Raw genomic sequence first — 20,826 nt, forward strand, 5'->3', positions numbered from 1 at the left:
CCCTCTTCCATCCCGCCCCCTCCGCCCTCTTCCTGGAGTAAAAGCCCACCGGACGCCAGGGAAGCGCGTCCTCGGGCGTCAGGCCGGCTCCTCCCGCCGCCCGTTACAACGGCGGCCGTCCCTCCGTGACTCAGACCCTGCGCTGCCTTCCCTCCCGGTCCGGCTCGGCGTCCCGCCGGCGCCCGCTCCTCTCGGCCCTCCCTCCGGTGCCGGCTCCAGGGACGCGTTCCCCTTGCACACGCGGCATCCCCGGTCCCCGCAGAAAAGACACCGCACTTACTGAGCGACACGGCCCGGGGGGACCTTCTCCCGCCTCCGGAACGCCTGCACCGCCCACCCGCCCCGAGCAGCACCCACCCTCCCTCGGGCTCCCGCCGCCACCCGCCGGGTGACAGCGCCTCACCCCGCCGCCGTTTGGGCCCCCGCCGGCGGCGCTCCCGCAGGCTCCTTCTGCGCAGCCGCGGGACGCGCGGGGCATCATGGAGCTTGTAGTCCCTCCCCGGAAGGACTGCCGCCCAACCCGGCCGTGGCGCCTCCCCCGCACCACAACTCCCAGGAGGCAGCGGGACGTCGCTCTCGCAGCGCCCGTGTCGGCCGGCCACCGTGCGGCGGGTCCCAGCGGCCGCCGCGGGGGAGGGGCAGGAAGATGGCGGACTTGGTCGTGGGCAGAGACAAGTGCGGGGAGCAGCGCCTCGTGTCGCTGCCCCTGTCCCGCGTCCGGGTCATCATGAAGAGTTCGCCCGAGGTGTCCAGCATCAACCAGGAGGCGCTCGTGCTCACGGCTAAGGCTACGGTGAGCGGCGCCGTGCGGGGAGGAGTGAAGGGCGGGGGTGGGGGCCGCCGGGAGCGGCCGCGCTGCGCAGTTCCCGTGGGCACGCGCCACGCCAGCTCCCCTTCCGTGGGCTCGCGCGTGCGCGCACTTCCCTCCACGCCGCGCGCGCCCCCGCGCTCCCTCCTTCGCTGGGCCCCGCCCCCAGCGCCGCTCCCGTGCTCCCTCGCGCGCCCTCCTTGGCCCGCCCTCAGCGCCGCTCCCGTGCTGCCCCGCGCGCCCTGGCCCCGCCCACCCCGTGCGGCTCCCGCCTTCCCCTGCGCGCCCTCCCGTCCTCCCCCGCGCGGGGTCAGCGGGGCGGTGTCGTGCTTCCGCGGCCGAGGCGCCGGGCTGCACCCCAAAGCCTGCCCCCTTTTCTCGCTTTGGCCTATTTCGTGGTTTGGGGGCCCTGACCCCCCACGCGAAGCTCGAGGCTTCCAGACGGGGTCCGGCCCGGGGCCTGGGGTCTCCCCACTTCCCCCCACATCCCAGGGGACGCCCTGGGAGGGGACCGCAGGATCCAGCCGGGTCCGAGCTGGCCGCGGCGGGGGAGGCGGGCGGGAGCCCGGGCCTCGGTTGCTGGAACCGCCCTGGGCGGAGTCTCCGGCTCCTCCTCCGGCAGCCCTCCCTGTGCTGGGCCAGAGCTGGAGGCGGCGGGAAACCCCACATTTCTTGCGGGTTTTGTGCCGAACCGCGCTTTCTCAGAGCCAGGGAAATGCCCCCTCCGCGTGGACGTTGGGGGGGTGTTTCCCGGGACAGTCTGGTCCTGGGAGTATTCAGGAAGCAAGATTTAGCTCCGGCCGGTTTGGCTCAGTGGATGGCGCCTGGGCCTGTGGACTGAAAGGTCCCGGGCTGATTTTGATCAAGGGCATGTGCCCGGGTTGCTGGCTCCATCCCCAGTAGGGGGCGTGCAGGAGGCAGCCGATCAGTGATTCTCATCATTGATGTTTCTCTCTCCCTTTGTCTTTGAAATCAGTAATTTTTTTAAAAAGATACACACATTTATGCAGCAGGCACTGGGTTCCTCACTAACTGCTGGGTGGAGTGAGAGGTGCAGAGCAGCCCTTGCTTTAGGGAAGGTGTGTGGGCAAAGCAGGAAATGTCTGTTCTGAGCTTCCGGTTTTTTACTGTTTTATTTATAGGCGAACCACCTACGACAAAGTATTCCTGAGCCAAACAGTTTTTGAATGGTCTCTTTTTTTACTGTAGAACTTGGTCATTAAACGTTTACGACTCATTGTTTCGTTTTAAATATTTTTACTGAGTTAAAAATCTAAAGTAAACTTTAGGGAAGTGCCTGCTTCCCCACCAGCTTTGATACTCGGTTTCTCTCTGACCTCTTCGCTCTCCTTTCCTCGGTCATTTCCCGTCATTTGGAAGCCAAGAGAGTCTGCAGCCATCCACACTCAATGTAATGCAGATTTTAAGCTCCAGAATCAAAGCACACCTTTCACTTTACCTTTCCATTTGTGTCAGGAACTCTTTGTCCAGTATCTAGCCGCCTATTCCTACAGAAACGGCAGTGGGAAGGAGAAGAGAGCACTCACCTACCATGACTTGTCCAACACCGCAGAGCAGTCGGAGACGTTCCAGTTTCTGGCAGGTAACGTACAGCCTTTCTCCCCGCTTTCCCCGCGGGGAGCACTGCGCTGCTTCCTCCGGTGCCAGGGTTAGCCGGGGCCTGGCACCGTGCTGCCCGTTGAGTCTGTTTGTAACGTGGCTCACCTAGAACGACAGTGAGGTCAACAGCCTCCAAAGAGGGCCTGTGGCCCGCTAGAGAGCGTGGCAGACCCCCCCGGGACTTCTTGCTGCCGAAGGGAAAGCCTGGCCGGCCGGTCACGTGGCCCCGGAAATAGAAAGTAACTGTAGTGGAACAGGCGGCGTGGGCCAGGGCTGAAAAGGGCCAAGTCTCCCCCGGGCCGGCCAGCCTGGCACCGCCGAGCTGCTCACAGGCTGTCCACACAGAAGCACGGGGTTTGCATTCAGTGACGTGGAGACAGACCTTTCGCACTGGTCAGGGCACCACCCAGAACGCAGGCTGGTTCCATCTTGTTTCGGAGCCTGCTTTGGAGGTCGGGCCGGAAGTAGTACGTTTGGAATGTGCATGGCTGTACGTAGTCTACCAGAAGCAACTGCTGATGCTAGCTTTCTGTTTTTAAGATATTTTACCGAAGAAGATACTAGCGAGTAAGTATCTGAAGATGCTTAAGGAGAAGGAAGAGGAGGAGGAGGAGGAGAATGAGAATAACAACGATGAAAGTGATGAAGCAGAATCCTAAACCCCAAACGAAATGCTTTCCAAGTCGGCCTGGTGAGGCCCTCCAGGACTAGCCCCGCACTGCGTCTCAGTCTCCTCACCTTCCAGAGGCTTCCAAGACACTGCCCTCCTCGGCTGAGACGCAGGGCCTGAGGCACCTGCACGCAGACGGCCAGAGCAAAGCTCTGCCCACAGTGCAGCTGGAGGGCACCAAGCAAGAGCTGCCCGATCGCCACGGCGAGTCTTGGCTTTTGCTTCGGGCCGGTCCCACAGCTGCGACGCGGCGTCCGTAAGACAGCTGCGTCTGTTCTGGCTCAATGTAGGTTAAGTTACATTTGTTACCTTGTGTGTAGTGAGTTACATTGGCGTTTTTGTATTTCAAGAAAATTTGAATGTTTGTTTAAATACAGCATTTTTAACTGTAAAGACATAAAAAGTTTAAATTAAAAGTTACATGTATTTTTACAGTAAAATGCTCTAGATCTAATTTTAGAACCCTCTGTTGTTCTAATGCCTCACTTATTATCTGAGACTTCTGTGAAATTTTAAAATATGCATTTCTAGCATTTTTATTCCCAGAGGAAAATTTTAAGTCAAATCATATATTCAAAAAAGAAATACTGCCTCTGCATAAACACATTTTTCTTAAACACTTTAGAATCTTCTGTATCTGGAAGATACAGCTCATTTACTGTTCCTCCTTTACACCGACAGTAACTATTTACCATTCACAAGAGAAAACCATAAGCTCTGTATTTTCTGGCTCTCATCCTTTTCATCTTTTTTTTTTTTAAATTGAGACATTTACATCCAGTAACAGCAGCCTTGTTCAGTCTGTCGGCTGTGTAAGCAGTCAGTCCCGTCACCCCCAACAGCCACATGCCCCTCGGAGGGACTCCCTTCCCCTACTCCCAGGCAACCACTGATGTTTTCTGTCTCTTGTTTTTAAAGTTTATTTTTTAAAATAAATTTTAAAATCCACTTTGTGGTGTAGTTCTGAGTTGGACACATGCTGTCATGTAACCCTGCGATTACGATAACAGTTTGATCACCTCCCCCCGAACCTCTGCGAGGCCCCTCCCTCCCCCCCTCCCTGCAGCGCGCCGGCCCTTGCTGAGACCGGCTCCGTGGACAGTGTTTTCAGTTCTGTGGGCTCCGTCACTCAACCCTGCCGTCGTACCCGAGCAGACGGAGACCGTACCTGAGGAATGAGCGTGGCTCTACTTCCAAGAAATTTTCTGGATGCTGACGTCTGAATTGTGGATAGTTTTCATGGACATAAATTTTTTTAAAATTTTTTCAACCATTTAAGAATGTAAAAACCATTTTCATAGGTCCAACCAAAAATCACAGGAGCCCCCCAGCTGGTTTGGCCTGCAGAATGAAGGGTCGGTCCCAGGTTCGATTCCCGTCAAAGGCACAGGCCTGGGTTGTGGGCTTGATCCCCAGTGTGGGGCATGCAGGAGGCAGCTTGTCACTGATTCATTCCCATCACTGAGGTTTCTCCCTTCCTCTCTGAAATAAATAAAAAGATAGACTAAAAAAACAAAAACCAACCCACAGTAGCCCCCAGACTGGCTTTCTGGCCTGTCTCCCCGGGCCACATAAGGACCCAGTGTGGCTGCGGCGGGCTTTTCCGTGCGGCAGGTGCACGTGGCTGCGGCTGCAGTGTCGGCAGCCCAGGCCCGTGTGCTGAGGGCTTCCGTGCATGGAGACTCCGTGTCACCGGGTCCCGGGGAAGGGGTGAGTCCCAGCTTGGGTTGTTTCCAGGCTTGACGATTACAAACTGGCCTCACGGGGAATGAAACCTCTGCCTGCGGTAGCACTACATCCTCGCATCCTCAGCCAGTTTGCTTTTCTCAGTCCAGCCGTCCCTGGCCTTCCCCTTTCTACACAGACGGAAGTCAACCAGCCCAGTGCCGGCAGCCTCAGCCAGGCGGGGCCCGGCGACCCGCCGGCCTCGAACCCGCACATGGACAAGTTTGGTTCTCACAGGACATGCAGTCAGGGCTTTGGTCTGGGGCTCAGCGGGATGGTTTGCTTTTATCCTAGAGACACCTGTCCTACCATCCAGTCCGCTCCTGCGGCTCTCACCCCAGACTCCAGTCCTCCCGGGCAGTGCCCAGCTCTGTTCAAGGAATGGGTGAGTCCGACGCTCCCAGAGGCCCTAGACCAGCAGTCGCCACCCGGGGGCCCTCAGGCCACTGCCCTGGGCGGTACCAGTGAACACAAGCAATGGAGACCCTCAGGAGAGGCGGCTGTAAATACAAGGAATTTTATTTTTTGCTGACATACTATGAGGCAAAACAAAATTGACACCATACAAAATAACTTTATAAAATATCATTCACATATTTTATCGGATTTACAGCATTCTGTGCATGTTTAGGGTTATGTAAGGTGAAAAAACACTATGCCAAATTTTAGTATTAGTTTATATACACACAGTAAGAAACAAAACAAATAACTGTTAGGGTTTCCATGAATTTATTGCAAAAATAGTGCAAACTACTTAACCTAGGAAGCTGTAAAACAAACTCGAAAGGACCCAGCTAAGCTTAGACACGACCGCGTCTGCCTGGAGCTTTCTCCACCGGTTTCGCTTCTGTCCATCCAGGCCACGCCCCACTCGCTTGGTTAGGGGGGAGCAGGGGCGGATGCAGAGCCTGGCTCCCCGGAGGCCGCAGCAGCTCCTCGGGGTCATGCTACCCACTCAGTGGCGACCGTGTGAGGTCTGTCTGTGTTGAAAACGTGTGAGATGCCACGATGGTTAAGTCTGACCTACACAACGAGTTACCCAACCTCTGCATGGCACGGAGACCCGATCCAGGACGCAGCGCGAACGGGAGGACCGGCCCGCCGCTGCCCGCCGGCACCCTCTCAGGTGTGGCGGGCGGAGGATGATTCTACTTGTGGGCAACCTTTGAACCCGATGGTGAAGTTAAAAGAAATAAAAGCCATGGTGTCCCTACAAGGGTCATTCTCAGGCTTCTCTCAGTCTCGCCATGGTGTCCCTACAAGGGTCATTCTCAGGCTTCTCTCAGTCTCTCGGGGTCCGAAAAGCATAAATCTAAACAAAACGGAGCAGAACAGAAGGCTACACACAAGGCTAAGGAAACAAATGCAGCACATTCAGGTCTTTTTCTTGAGGTACCTATAGAAGTCCGCCACCTGCCCCGGTACTCCCGTTAGGACCACGACGCCTCCTGGCCAGCCCGTCGCAGGGCAGCTATTATTACTGAGAAAGTGCAACAGGCCCATCAGTCCATGCAGCACAGAGGGTGGCACCACGCACAGCCCGCGGGGGGGCGGCCGGCGGCGTTCACACCAAACACGTCCGCCCAGAATGGCCCGATTCCGAGGCCCTGCAGCGGGACACCGCCCAGCCCCTCAGCTCCGAGTCTGCCACTGAGGAATGCTGGCTCTTGTCAAATTCAGATAAAACTATGCACTACAGGAGCGATTCCCTTGAATTTTTATTATTGGTATAAAATCAAATTCTTAAGACTCCAAAATATTGTGTTACCTCCCAAGGATTAAGTTAAAAAAGATCGCCAGAGTAGGAAAACTCTAGAATTGTAAACTGCCCAATACAAAAGCGTGGGAAGTGGCCCGTCCCCTCGGCCTCCGCTCCTCCCTGGGACCCTGGGCTGTCGGCTGCTGCTGCAGGCCTCCCCCCACAGCCTCACGGCACTCCTGCCCGCGGTGGGAGATGAAACGCAGGAAATGAAGGTGCACGCCAGAGGGAGCAGGGCCGGACGGCGAAAAGCAACGACAAGAGGACGCGGGCTGGCCTGGGCCGCCCCGTCGTTGGCACGGAAATGAAGTGACAGCCACACGTGTGTGCATAGAAGAGTTTGGGATTTGTTGGTAAAATGTGAGATTTTCTCTTGGACATAATCTTTTTCTTTTTCCACAAGAAGGCGGTTGGGAGGCCCGTGTGAGTGGTTGGCTGGGTGTCTCTCTGAGGCCGAGGCCAGCGGCTTCTCGCCCACTGGAGGACAGGTGCTTGTTTCATACGGATCTTGTTTTCAGCGCATCGGGATTCAACACAAAAGGCACAAAATAAATAAAAATATTATTAAATAAACGGAAACTGTGATTTCAAGCTTCGTGTGGAGTTTACAGCTCACGTTTGGTTACCATTTCCAATTTAATTTGACAGGCTTAGTAAATAGCACCCAACTGTGTAGTGAGGTAGATCCACATTGTAGAGAAAGCTGGGTCCCCTCCATTTTGTGTCTAAGTTTACGATGCTTTTACAAAAACAAAAATCCATTGAGTCACAGGCAGAAGCGATGGCAGGTGGCACCTGAAGGAAGCCTGGGGTGGGAGCCAATCAGATTCCTGCCCAAATCACTCTCCCCCTCAGCCAGGCGACCGTCGCAGGCTGGAGGGGGATCCAGACATTAAAACCACCCGAAGGCTTTCAGAACGGGCCTCTGACTGACTGCCACGGAGAAACACCGAGTCTGCGGTCCGTTCTCACTGAGCGATGGCAGCAGCCAGGAGAGAGGGAGGGAGGGGGGGGGGGAGGGGGAAGAGACGGAGAGAGAGGCGCGTGAAAACGTTTCCCTTTGTAACTCTGGAGAAAAGACAAGTTGAACTGCAAGACAGCGTCCTGGCCTGGCCAGCTGACACTCCGCCTAGCATTTTGCGTGCTCTGAGACTCACAAATGGAACGTCGGATTAAGGCTTAATCTGAAGGAGCCTCCCCGCCGGCCTCGCGCAGCGCGGCAGCCTCCGGACACAGTGGCAGGAGCCAAGGACCAGGGCGGGCCCGCAGAGGTGGGTGCAGCAGGCCCGTCACTCCACAGCTGTTTACAATCCATCAGCGAACTCTCGAGAAGCCAGGCAGAGAGAGGGCGGCGGGCAGAGATGCTAGCTTACACGGGAACTGCCAGTCCACACACAGCACCCGCACGGCGCCCGCGGGCACAGGACGCGGCCGGGCGGCGGAGGCAGCGAGTGGGCAGAGGGGACGGAGCACCAGCGCAGGCCTGGCAGCGGCTGGCTCGGGGGAGAGTAAACTTTATGGTCGAAATGCATTTTGATTCAAAATGTCTCCGAAAGGGTTTTGTTGGGGGGAGGAGGGCAATATCTACCTAGGGAGCTTCGGAATTCATTTTTGGTTCTTTTTCAATTATTTTATAAAAATAAAATAAAACTAGAAAAGTTGATAAACTCAGGGTTCAAACCCCTCCATACATATTAGGTGAGTAACCGAAGGTGCCAGAGGTAAGAGAATTCTGGATTTAGACACTACATTCTTCTCTTGTATTGGATGAGGAATTAGCCACTTTGCTGCACAGAACCTTACGATTATCCTCTGAAAACTGCTTCCAACGTGAAAACGCACCTGTCTCTACGGCTATCAACACGAGCTCCGCCTCAGCAACGGCATCAGACCCCTCGCGGTGACTCGGACCCAGGGCCACACGCCAGCTCTGACTCTCAGGGGACGTGGCTTTCAAGAGGCCCCCAAACTCGGACGGCGCTGCCTGCGCCTTGCTGAGGACGGAGGGCGGGCCAGCAGGAGCCCCCAGGAAGGGCTTCCTATGGTTTGTGAAATAAAGAGGAGGGACGATCACCCCACAAGACCACTCACATCGTCCCTAACACACAACGCGGCTGCGACCCGCCCATCAGCGGGGGCAGAGCCCACCGCCTGGCGAGAGCGAGAGAGAGCTGTCACCGGGCTGGCCACCGGGGTCCTCGTGGGCGAGAGACGCCACCGCGCACATTCAGACCAGACTCCGATTCCTTCGAAAAGTCCAGCTCCGATAGACTAAGCACTCGGGAGCCACTGAGCTCCACCACTGGCTCAGGCCACGGCCCGGCCGGCGCCTGGAGTCCCTCACGCTTCTGACACGAGACCGCACACACGGCAGCACCTTTGACAAAGTCCGGCGCTGAAGGGGCGTCAAAGCGGGAGGCGACGGGTGACGCAGGCTGACCGCCGATGGGAGCGCAGCCCCGCGGGCCCCGAGGCCCAGGCTTCCGAGGCAGGAGGGCGAGCCGGGTCTCCCCGGCCTGCCCCTCCCATCAGGGGTTCCCACAATCTCCAGGGTCCAGGGAGCCTCGGGTCCAACAGGGCCCGCGGCGCACCGGGCCCGGGGGGTGGCAGGACCTTGGAGAGGCAGAGGAGCTGGGCCCCGGGGGAGTCAGTGCCGGGCGTCAGCCTGCTCTGCATGCTCAGCTCCACGGGGGACGCAGCGCTGACCAGCCCGGACCCGGGAGACGGGTGAGATGGGGCCTCCCCCCGGCCACCGCCCAGGGCACTCCCGATCTCACGTCCAACGCTCAGTGCCCAGGCAGAGAAAAGTGTTAACAAAAGCACCAGTGGTCTTCGTCCTCTCCATAACCACTTTCAGGAACGCACACGTGGGGGGAGGGAGGGTCCTGATTCTGGGGACCCGGGCACCAAGGCTGATGGGCGGATCACGCTGCGGGTGCCCACAGCCGATCCAGCAGGGGCTGCTGTGCAGGCACCCCGGAACACCGGGTGGGGTCCTGGCTGAAAATGAGACTCGCCCGGCGGCCAGCGGGCACCCCACGCCCCTCGGTGGACAGCGGGAGCGTCCTGAGGACCGAAGGGCTCAGCCCTCCCAGGCGTGAAGCCTGGAACAGGCCGGGCACCGCGCTCAGACGCCCGGGAGCCTCTGGCCCGAGGCCAGGGCACCCTCCCCGCCGGACAGCGCCGCTCGCCGGCGATCGCTCGCCCCGAGGACGTGCGAGCACAAGGACCCCAAGGAAAGAGCCGGGGCAGAGGTGCCGCGAGCCCGGCCGTGTGGGCAGGGACCGGCTCAGGGCACTCAGTCCTGACCCCGCCCGGGACGGGCTTCCTGCGACGACCCAGGGAGGGGGGCCCCGCGGCGGCCTCATGCCTCCTTCTCAGGAGGGAGTGACGGGAGCACGAGGCTCAGGGTCAAAGGTCAGGTGGCGTGCCTGCGGTGGGGTTATGGGAAGTGGGGTCCAAGCCCTTGGTGAGTTCACAGAGGCGGTGAGGAGGCGGCGGGAGCAGAGGGCGCCTTTCCAACCCAGCCGTGGGCAAGGCAGGAGGATGTGCGTTCTTCCTCGGAGCAGGCCAGCCCCGGCCACGTGGACACACTCCGGCCACACCAGCCCCGGCCACGTGGACACACTCCGGCCACACCAGCCCCGGCCACGTGGACACACTCCGGCCACACCAGCCACGGCCACGTGGACACACTCCGGCCACACCAGCCACGGCCACGTGGACACACTCCGGCCACACCGGCCCTGGCCACGTGGATAGATAACTCCGTCCATGCCAGCCCCGGCCACGTGGACACACTCCGGCCACACCAGCCCCGGCCACGGGGACACACTCCGGCCACACCGGCCCTGGCCAGGTGGATAGATAACTCCGTCCATGCCAGCCCCGGCCACGTGGACACACTCCGGCCACACCAGCCCCGGCCACGGGGACACGCTCCGGCCACACCAGCCCCGGCCACGGGGACACACTCCGGCCACACCGGCCCTGGCCAGGTGGATGGATAACTCCGTCCATGCCAGCCCCGGCCACACCAGTGCTGCACACTCAGTCTACGGGGAGATGTTTGGCTATTTCCAATGTGGACGGTGAGGCTAAGAGCAAACACGAACCTACAGAGAACTCAGAGGTAGCCTTTATCTGCATTTGCTTTTTTTAAACTAAAAGGTACTTAGAACCACCTTCTGTAGTGAGCTGGCTAAGCCAATACATTCACTGGGGACAGTCACATGGTGAAACGTACCCACAAAGCACTGGGTGAGGGCCCCGCGCGCACCAGGAGGCCGCCTGGCAGCAGACTCCGGGCGGCCTGACCACAAGCAGACTCCCACCGGGAGGGGGTGCGAGCAAACCGGACTCACCTGGCAAACATGGCCGTGACCTTGTGGCTTCACAGACGGCCGACCAGAGAAGCCTGGAGGCGGCCCTCTCGCCAAACACGGGCCACACACACACACACACACACACACACACACACACACCACACACGCCTGCTCTCCGCTGGGCCCCGTGTGCCTGGGGTCCCGGCAAACCTCTTCCAATGCCCCCTGCGGCCCGGAGCACACGCGCCCTCCAGGTGCGGCTCCTCAGGAAAGGAGGCCCGGGGCGGGCGCAGGCGGGAGCCGCTCAGAGCACGGGCACGGGTCCCGGGCCACGCAGTTCCGGCGGAGCCCACGACCCACACCCGCTTACAACTAGCCAGACAAGCACAGCGGACGCGGGCCGGACAGAACTACAGAAGGAGGTTGTCAGTGCAATTATTTTAGCTAAAAGTTTTCCTTACAAAACAGAGTGTGTGTGATGAGAACAGCCCCGTGGCGAGGCCGCCACGCGACACCCACGCTGACAAGCCACGCGACAGCCGTGCGGGGGCGGGTAACAAATAAAAGAGTTGCATCTGAAAGTGAGCGCACAAACACGAGGAAGCTTCTCCACGTACATTCCTTCTCGGGGAGAGGATCAGAGGCCACGGAGTGTCTATGGCTGTCCGGGCCCCTGGGATTGTCCACAGTCGGGGTCGTGCCAACTTCTAAAGTTCCTCACATGGAACCGCCTTCGTGAGAGGAAAATGCCCATGAAAATCCTGTAACTGTCCATCCACTCAGTCCCGCCGAGCCCCCAGCCCAGCCCAGCGCCCAGCCCCACAGGCCCCGGGGTCCCACCCGCGCGGCGCCTGGCTGGCCAGCCCTTCACATACGGTATCAAATATAGAATCTGACCGGGAAACCGCCCCGCAGAGCAGTGTAGCGTTACATCGCTGCATATGTGTAAGAAAAACAACTCACCCAGAAACTGACATTTGTGGCTTTCAAACATAAATCAGCCGGCAAGCCTCAGGTAAACTTTAGGCGACGCAGACATGCTGGGAAATGGTTTCTAGCTGACAATTGGTGCCGCGCGCACCGGGCACCACACGGACAGACACCAGAGCAGAAGGCAGGACAGCACCGGCCGAGCACCGGGAAGCACACACACAGCACGGGCCCGCGGGCACCCGCGGAGCGCCGCCAGGCCCCGCCGTTCCCCGTGAGTCCTGGGCAGCCAGGAGGTCCCCTGCCAGGGTCTCGCTGGGAGAGCTTTTAGAGACGAGACAAGTCCCAGGTTTTCTTTGACACGAACCCCGACTTCTACGTTTCATTTCACATTCAGTTTGCTTCAAGCAAGGCACACCTTACACAGTGGGTCGGGGCGCAGCCAGCCAACGGGTGCCCCTCCTCGGCCGAGCTGAGGTGGCCCCGGGAGGGGGCGAGCAGTCAGAGGACAGCCGGGGGCCCCCCGACTTCCAAATGATCGGGGCCTGGATGATTCTGCCGCCCAGGCCTCCCGCCGTCTCACTCACAACCCGTCCGCCGAGGGCTCTGGCTGCAGTGGGGGGCGCCGTGGACCGGTGGACGCAGAGGCGGGTGCAGGGGCCTGCGGGCGGGCGGGAGCGTTTACGGACGAGCACAGGCTGAGGGAGGAAAGTGCGGCGGCGCCGAGAAGAGGACGCTGCCACGGAGCAATCTGAGAGGATCCAGGTGTGGTTTTCTGCCGGGTTTCAGCTCAAAGCTCAACGGCAGCGGCCCCTCCGCAGGCGCTGGACAGGGTCCCCGATGTCAGGCAGCCCGGCCGGAGGCCGTGCTGAGGCCGGGAGCCGGCACCACGCGATCCCGTCCACATGCGACAAACTCCTTTGAAGCAAACAGGGTTCGAAGGTCCTCAAAGCGGCGGGAAACCGGCCAACTGGAGAGCGTGTGGGTGAAGGTCCCTCCTGGGCGGGGAGGCCTGGACGGCCAGGAGCGGGCGGGTCCGAGCGGAGAAAGTGCCACTTGCCAACAGGACAGGGAGCTGCAACGTTTCTCAGAGCAAAGGCTTCTGTCGTTTGAACAGACGAGATACAGCAAGAAGAGACGACAGCACTGAGGGACACCACACGCACACGCACACGCCACTCAGCGCAGACAGCGTCACACACACACCCGCCCAGCACCGCCGCCACCGGCATGTCCAGGGAGCCTGCACTCCCCGCCCCCCAGCTCCGAGCAGACAGGACACGGCGGGCGCCCACGCCAGGGAGGCAGCCCCGTTGGAAACCCCCCCCCCCCCACCGCCACGGCGCCAGAGGTAAGTGTGGGCGGGCGGGGCGGCCGTCAGCAGGGACAGGAAACAGAGCACAAAGCAGCACGGAAGGCCGTCTCCTTCCTCGAGTCTACACTGAGCGCGGCCGGACCCTGGAGAGAACTGCTGCAGGCAGAACCACGCAGCACAGAGCCCTGCTGGGCCTCCACGTGCCCGTGGCACCCCTTAGTGCAATGGTTTCTGGGGTGGCCACCCCACGCCCGGGCCCGGAGGGCAGGTCCCCGCCGCAGGGTCTGGCCCTCACGCTGGCGGCCGCCAGCCGCCCTCCGGGACAAGGCGCCCGCAGAGCCCGCCGACGGCTTTCCTGGGTCCCGGCGCCCAGATCCTACGACACCAGCACAGGGACGGCCTCCCGGGCGGAAGGCCCGTCCATTCCACTTATTCCACTTGTGCTTCACCGGCTGGCCGCACCGGAGGAGCTGTCAGAGTCCGCCGCGCACTCTGCGCCGAAGCCGAGACCCGGGCGGCCTCCGGGCCGAGGACGCCGAGCAGGAGCCGAGGCGGAGCCGAGCGCGGCCGCGCTCGTTAATACTGCAGCCAGATACACGTATTCTCTACATTACAGACAACAGTGAGAGGATTGTACGGTACCATCACCAGACCCGTATTCTTTACAACTTTGGAGAATAAATGTCAGTCCGAGCGGACCAAGCTCACCCTTAGACTGTCGGCATACCATCTTTTTTCTTTTTTCTTTTTTTTAATAAATTTTTATTAAAATGGCACTTGGCTGCCAATCTCTCAGGACCTAGAAATGTCGAGTGGGCGTGGCCTCTGGTGACCCAGCCCCGTTCCCCTGCGGGTGGGCGCCCACGCGGGCCCGAGAGCTGGCGGAGCCACGTCAGGGCACACGACGTCAGAATGGTCAAGGCTTTAAAACCACAATAGTGTTTGCGTTGCTTTCACCTCAGAGCACGCTCCCAGCTAGTTTGAGCCCATCAATTCCATACAGAATCACGTGTTAAAAACAAGTAAATCGAATGACCAAATAAATTAAAAATGTTTTAAAGCCCTGAGTTCATAGACTGCTTTTAGGAGATGTTTTAGAAAACACGGGACTGTTTAATGAGCAGCGGACAGATTTTGGCAAACCATAGCTCCGGCGACAGCGGGTCTCATACAGGCCTGCAGCTCAGGACGAGTGTGGAGTCCGGACGGAAGGCATTCTGGGAGGAGCCTCGGCTGAGTCCGCGACGTCTGGGTCCAGTGCTGGCTGCCACGGGGCTGGCGTCGGTTGGTCTGAGTGTCGCTGGTCTCGTGTGAATCCGACTCCGCACACAATCGTAAACACAACACGTCAAGCAAAGTACATGGTGCGCAGCGTGTCCTGGTGGACCTGCACCGCCTTGGCCAGCGCCTGGTGGTCCCGCCCGTTACTCTGCCCGGAGGTATGGCTTCCTTCAGCACTGGGGGAGGGACAGAGACAGCGGTCAGAGCGGCCTGGCCACGCCCCCACGCTGGGCCGGGCCACGCCCCCACGCTGGGCCGGGCCACGCCCCCACGCTGGGCCGGGCCACGCCCCCACGCGGGGCCGGGGCCACCCACGACGGACAGCTGCTCCCAGGTAGCAGCCAAGGCGCTGGGCTCGGGCAGCCCGGCCTCTGCCGGCTCCGGCTGCTCCCCACCACCTGTCCCGGAAGCAGCCGCGCTGGGACCCGCGGTCAGGAGGGCCTCCCTCACCTGTCGTGTTCTTTGTCCACCAGGTGGTACCTGGCGCGGAAGGCCACCAGGTGAGCGTAGTACGCCGGCGCTGGGATGGACACGGAGCGCGTGCAGCGCACGTAGGTGTGACACAGCTGGTAGGTGAGGATCTGCAGCTCGTCGGAAGAGAAACGATTGTCATCCCAAAGCACGTGGTAGTGGGAAGGCCTGCTTGTTCCCTGAAAGCAGACGGCGGGTCAGGCGGCGGCACTCACCTGCGGGCCACCGGCAGGCCGGCCCAGCCGCTCACGCTCCACGCTCCTCACCGCGGACCGGAGGTAACGAGACGGACGGCGGTCATTACGGTCCCGGCGGGAGCACCGGGACATGCATTCATCAGGCGTGTGAGCACAGACCGCACACGCTCACTCAGATACACGTCCCAGAAAGGAAAAAACGCCAGGAAAACGTTTGTTCTGAGGACCACACCACCCATACAGGCCAGGTTTCTACAACCTTCTCTTTACCGGCGAGAAAACCTCTCTGACACTCACACACTGACACTAGGAGGGAGTTGGCACACGCGCGTTCATGCAGTGCGTGTAGCTTGAAGTCTTGGAACTGAAGGGAGCGGGAGCTGGCAGCCTCTGCCCCGGCTGACACTCGCACAGCTGCCGCCCTGTCCAGCCGGCCCAGGGACCGGCGTCCCGTCCCTGCCCCACCCCACTGTGCCCCTGGGGGGGCAGCGGGGCGGTCTGCGTCAGGGGGCTGCCCCTCGAGCCCTGAGGTCTCAGCCCAGGACGTCCCCCCAAGAGTGCCGGGGCAGAGAGCAGGTCCGAGGGGCGCTGAGGGGCGCCGGCAGCACAGTCCCCAGAAACTGTCCGGCTGCCACGTCCGCAGGGAACCTCAGGGTCAGGCTGCCTCTCCTGGGAGGGTTTCGGACCCGAGCCCGTGTGCTGGGCGGCTGGAGACCCCTGGGACCACCCTCTTTGCCAAGAGACAGACGAGCCAGAGACACTTCCCCAGGCGCCAGCACACGCTTGTGGGGGACACGCGTGGACCCCACCAGGGGGTGAGCTCGCCCAGGCAGCCCTCGTCCCTCACCACCTTTCCCTCCCCGCCCTCCTCGCCACTCGAGTCCTCTCCGCTTGCTGAGTGCCAGGCCCGGGGACCCTGCCCCACGGGTCCACCTGCCTGGGCCTGATCTCTGAGGTGCACCAGCTTCCCGGCGGTCCGTCCCGACCACAGCTGGACCCCGTGCCCACTGAGTGCCCGCCCCGCGGGCACACCGCCCGTGTCTGCTGGGCCCGTGCCTCACCTGGATGCCAGCGTGGCTGCACAGGTAGAAGTCGAACTCGGTCGGGTGGGTGATCTTCGTGTCCACGGTGGTGCCTGCTGGAATGTTCCCGCTCTTGCCGACCTTCAGGGACACAGGAGCGTCAGTCAGCCAGCCCGCCCGCCGCCCTGAGCCGGGCCTCCCCTCCACGGCCCGCTCAGTGCTTTAAAGTGACCCAGACATTGAACCGGCCGCCGCTGAGACTACTGCCAACGGGCTCTCTCTGAGCCACCTCCCCGCCACGGTCACTACAGCCCGTCCCCGCGGATCCGGGGGCACAGAACGCGGGCGGCGCTCCCGACGCCCCGGCCGCCCAGAGACGCACCCGCTCGTTCTTGTCGGTGCAGAAGAGCCGCGTGTGGTGCCGCTTCTGCACCACGATGAAGGTGATGCCCGGCTGGTAGTCCTTCTCCAGCTTGATGCAGGCCTCGCGGATGGCCAGCAGCTCGTGGTGCAGCACCTGCGGGGACAGGGCGTCAGGCCGGGCCTCAGGGCTGCTGCCAGGAGACACAGCACCGAGTGACGCCAGCACAGGACACCAGCGGCAGCCCCTGCCCTTCGGAGCCTGTCCGTGTGTGACGGAGGCTGACCGCCAGCCGCAGGGCCAGTGCGAGGAGATGGCGCTCAGAGCTGAGCACGGGCTGCGGAGGGCTGTGTGTTGGATGGAGGGCCACAGATCGTAGGCAGCACAACACAGGCCGCCCCGCCCCCATGTTCGTCTGGAGCAGAGGGGTGGCCGAGGAGGACCTGGCTTAGGAGTCAGTAAGTCCAAACCCCACTCTGACACGAGGCGGCCGAGGGGCTGCGGGAGAGCCAGGCGCCCGCTCCGATCCCGGTTTCCACTTGTAAGATGGGACCATCGACCTCGCAGACGGGCTGCCCAGATGCCCCTGGGGTCGGCACCAGGGCGGCAGGCACCGTCTGTCCTCAGAGACCTCTGGCCCGGCCCGGCAGGCACCGTGCGGTGACGGCTGTGCCGGCTGGCCGGCCCTCAGGAGGCCGGGAGCACAGAGAGGGCCGGGCTCTGCGCAGGCGGAGCCATGGGGCCCGCTGGCTCGGCACCCGGCGGTGAGGAGCCCCGTCCGTTCCCCCGCGGCCGGCAGGGGCACAAGGCCGCGGAGACCGGGGGGCGGCCCACCTGCTGGAACTGGCCCTCGGACACGCCGTCACGGTAGAAGATGATGCGCGTGGGCTTGAAGCGCGTGGACTTGTAGAACTGGATGAGCAGCTCGCGCACCATGGCCGCCAGGTCCTGGATGATCTCCTGGCGGTGCTGCTGCACCCGCACCGTGGCGCAGTAGCGGTTGGGGTGGGCATCCATGCTGCCCACGACCTGCGGGCAGAGGAGGAGACTGACCCTGTGCCGGCGCGGCCAGCCTGAAGACGCCGACGCCGCTGCTCAGTCCGAGCGGGCGGCCGCGAGCCTGAGCGGAGGGAACGCCCGACGGCTCTGGACCGACGGCAGCACCGTGGCCAGGCAGCCCCCGGCCCCGCCGGCCCACAGAGACCCGCCCCGACTGCGCTCCTGCCCGAGGCGGCGGCGCAGCGGCCGGGGCAGGAGGGCGAGGGCTGTGTGTGGCTCAAGCCGTGCACACGCGTTAGAACAGGGGCCGCAAGCCCCGGTCCCCAGTGCAGCCAGGCCCAGGAGCAGCACTCCGGGGACGGACACGCAGGCTGGGTGCAAGTCCGTGCGAACAGGCCCTCTCACCGCTTCTCGGTGTGCTGACGCCGACAGCCTCGGACTCCCGGCTGCTCTCAGGAAGGGCGGGCCGTCTGGCCGCTGCGGTCCCCGCCCCCGTGTCCCCCCAGGGCCCGGGGCAGCGGCACTCACGGCAGCGATGGACGGCTTCTTCCCGTCCCCCGCGGGGGGGTGTGTGACGTCGGCCCCCAGGAAGATGACCGGCTGCTGGAACACGGGCGGCCTGCGGGGAGGAGAGAGCGTGAGGCGAGGCTGGGCACGGCCCTGGGCGGCCAGCGCACTGGGCGGTGCTCTTAGCCACACACTCAGAGCGACCCCAGCACCGGCGCCTGAGCTCCGGGGACCCGTGGGGAGGGGCGGGGCCCGCCGCTGGGCACACCGCTCACCGCGGGAACTGCCGGCTCGGCCTCGCGGCTTCCTGCCCCACGGGACCCGGTGCCTCCCGCCCGGCAGCGGAGCCGCAGAGCGCCTCGGGGGCCGGCAGCACCGCACGGAGCCCCAGGCACCGAGGAGCCGCCCGAGCGGAGGGGAGGGGAGGGGAGGGGAGGGGGTGCCGCCTCAGCGCCCCAGCGTGGGCAAGCCCATCCGCGCCAGCGTGTCTAACCACGGCAGCTCTGCCCCGGACAGCAGAAGCTGCGTGCTACCCCTCCCCCGGCGAGGGACCCGCGGCCACTGGACACTGTCCCCGCCCCGGTACAGAGGGCCCGGCCGGCTGGCACCCGCCCACCGCCCACTGCCCGGCCTGAGCTTCAGGGTTAGAAGGCTCCTACCAACCCCTCTTATCCCCGAGCCCCACCGCCGGCGAGGCTGTGAGCAGCAGCGGGAGCACAGGCTCCGCACCTCCTGCAGCCTGCCTCCCGCCTGCACCCACACCTGCGCCCCACTGCTGCTCCCACCCGTTCTGGAACATTCCCAACAGCACCCACTGCCGCCGTGACTCAAACCCGCCGCAGGCTCCACGCTCCTCCCACGCTCCGTCCCTCCCTCCCGCGCCCACAAAGCTCCAGAAGCAGCAGGCGGGGCACACCGCCTCCCACGCTGCCATGGCAACAGACTCCTCTTTGCAAGGTCACTAACGACCTGCACGCCACCGGGCGCAGCCTCAGGACAAACCTTGGGGTCAGGACCCGCCCACTGACCCTCCCCTCCCTTCTCAGGCTCCACTGCCAGCTCCTGACCCCTGACCTACACGACCTTTAGCCCCAGGCCCCCACCTCCCTCCTGGCTGCACCCTCCCCAGGGTTCCCAGCAGCCTGGGCGCTCTAAGCCCCACCTCCACAGCAGGAGCCCTGCAACCAGCATCCCTGACCCCAGACTTCACCTCCACCCGTCTCCCCTCGAGGCCGAGGCCGACGCCGACACGGACCCCGACCCCGACCCCGACCCCGACCCCGATCCCAACCCCCAGCCTCCAGGCGTCCTCACCACCAGCGCTGCCTTCTCTCCCCATGGCCCGGGGCCTCAGGCTCATCCTGGACCCCCTTCCCCTCAGCCAGACCCCTGGTCTCCGAGGCCCCGCCTCTGCGGTGACAGGAGCCCACTGTGCTTTGGGAGCCAGGCCAGCCGGGCCCTGCTCACCCCCGAACCTCCGCCCGCCCCTCCTGCGGACACAGCCCGCCGTCCGTCCGCATGGCTCTCCCAGCGCCCTCAGCTCGCCCTGTGCTGGCCTCGCCGTGCACACCGGCTGCTCACCCCGAGTGGTCTCCATCATGGCCGGGCCGGGCCGGCCCACAGGCCCCCCGAGCGCCCCCTGCACTCCCAGTCCACGCACGAGCCCGACAGAGCCCGGGGACAGCCAGGGCCCAGGCCCCGCCCGCGGACAGGGCGGCCGCTCACCTGCCCTGCGGCAGCAGGATGTTGTTCACGCCGCCCAGCTTCACGTTGATCTTGAGGCAGAGGTTGGACAGCGTCTGCGGCGTGGTCCGCTGCACGTTCTTCATCTGCACACACTGGGTGGCCATGCCCAGCACCGTGTCCCCCACGCGCTTCACCTCGGCTGCGGGGGCGGGGGCGCTCAGGCGGCTCTCTGGCGCCCAGGAGCTCTCTCACCCGCCCGCCCCACCCCGGGCTGGGAGCCGGCCAGGCAGGCTCTCCCCTCGGACAGAAACGGGCAGAGCCCGGCTGGCAGCCAGGGGCTGGCTCCTGGGGCAGAATGCCATCTTCGCCCCCAGCGCCCAGGACTCAGGACTCAACAGTGAACACCCGGGAAGCCACCACCAGGCTGACCTCAGCGCCAGCCGGCCACCCCCATCTCGGCTCCCTCGGGACGCAGCGGCCATTCCGCCCGCCGCCGCCGCCGCCGCCGCCTACCGTAGACGGGGGTCTTGCCCGGCAGGATGACCACCACCAGCTGCAGGCCAGTGTAGGTGTTCTTGAGGTGCCGGAACATGGGCTCCACGCTGTCGGCGCCCTGGGCGTACTTGCAGAAGCACGGCTGGCCCTGGATGGGCATCCCCGCGTCCCGCGAGATCTTCCTGAGCTGCTCCGTGAAGGACCTGGGGGAGGGGGCCGTCAGCCGGGCCTCCGGGAGGAGTCCAGACCCAGCCCAGTGCCGTGCCGCGCACCCACAGGCCACTGAGGAGGCACCCCAATAAATAGGGAGACTCCCAACGGGCCCCACGCTGCCCCCACCCCGCCGTGACCCTCGGTGCAGAGTGACCGGTGCCGCGCCCAGGCCCCGCTTCCTGAGACACAGCCGCCTGCTCCAGGGCGCACACAGGCCGGGGCTCCGGGGGGCACTGCCCGCGGGCCCACCCGGCTCCCCGCAGAGCAGAGGGAAGGGGCCAAAGACAGACCCGGGTAGGCCCGGCCCAGGCGCAGCCTCCGCTCGGCTCCCGGGTTCGATTCCGGCCAAGGCATGCACCTTGGTTGCGGCACATCCCCAGTGGGAGGTGTGCCGGAGGCAGCTGGTCGATGTTTCTAGCTTTCTATCCCTCTCCCTTTCTCT

The 20,826-nt window shown here is 63.0% G+C and overlaps 2 protein-coding genes and 1 long non-coding RNA gene across 4 annotated transcripts in view; 2 read left to right on the top strand and 1 right to left on the bottom strand.

Moving 5' to 3' along the window:
* Window positions 1-515: 515 nt before the first annotated feature.
* On the top strand, window positions 516-4,046 carry CHRAC1 (chromatin accessibility complex subunit 1). Its single transcript, XM_084864766.1, has 3 exons — window positions 516-793; window positions 2,285-2,411; window positions 2,969-4,046. The coding sequence occupies exons 1-3, from the start codon at window positions 647-649 to the stop codon at window positions 3,085-3,087; spliced, it is 393 nt and encodes a 130-aa protein (XP_084720892.1). The 5' UTR covers window positions 516-646; the 3' UTR covers window positions 3,088-4,046.
* Window positions 4,047-5,310: 1,264 nt separating this feature from the next.
* LOC311612048 overlaps window positions 5,311-20,826 on the top strand; it is a 107,919-nt gene continuing 92,403 nt past the window's right edge. The window contains exons 1-3 of the long non-coding RNA XR_014793202.1: window positions 5,311-6,052; window positions 6,099-10,200; window positions 10,581-12,472. This is a non-coding gene — a long non-coding RNA (uncharacterized lncRNA). The remainder of the gene's footprint in view (window positions 6,053-6,098; window positions 10,201-10,580; window positions 12,473-20,826) is intronic.
* The window catches only part of AGO2 (argonaute RISC catalytic component 2), a 31,908-nt gene continuing 25,326 nt past the window's right edge, over window positions 14,245-20,826 (bottom strand). Inside the window, exons 11-18 of one of the 2 annotated variants that reach the window (XM_084864700.1) lie at window positions 20,190-20,374; window positions 19,716-19,875; window positions 18,012-18,102; window positions 17,319-17,513; window positions 16,506-16,640; window positions 16,163-16,264; window positions 14,884-15,014; window positions 14,245-14,609 (exon numbers count right to left, since the gene is read on the bottom strand). In XM_084864700.1, coding sequence (XP_084720826.1) covers window positions 14,501-14,609; window positions 14,884-15,014; window positions 16,163-16,264; window positions 16,506-16,640; window positions 17,319-17,513; window positions 18,012-18,102; window positions 19,716-19,875; window positions 20,190-20,374 — 1,108 coding nt within the window. In that variant the 3' untranslated portion in view covers window positions 14,245-14,500. Of the gene's footprint in view, window positions 14,610-14,883; window positions 15,084-16,162; window positions 16,265-16,505; window positions 16,641-17,318; window positions 17,514-18,011; window positions 18,103-19,715; window positions 19,876-20,189; window positions 20,375-20,826 lie in introns of both variants that reach the window. The other variant, XM_084864699.1, reaches the window with a different exon arrangement.

This window comes from Pipistrellus hanaki (genome assembly GCF_964339955.1).
Source record: "Pipistrellus hanaki genome assembly, chromosome: 17".
NCBI lineage: Eukaryota > Metazoa > Chordata > Mammalia > Chiroptera > Vespertilionidae > Pipistrellus > Pipistrellus hanaki.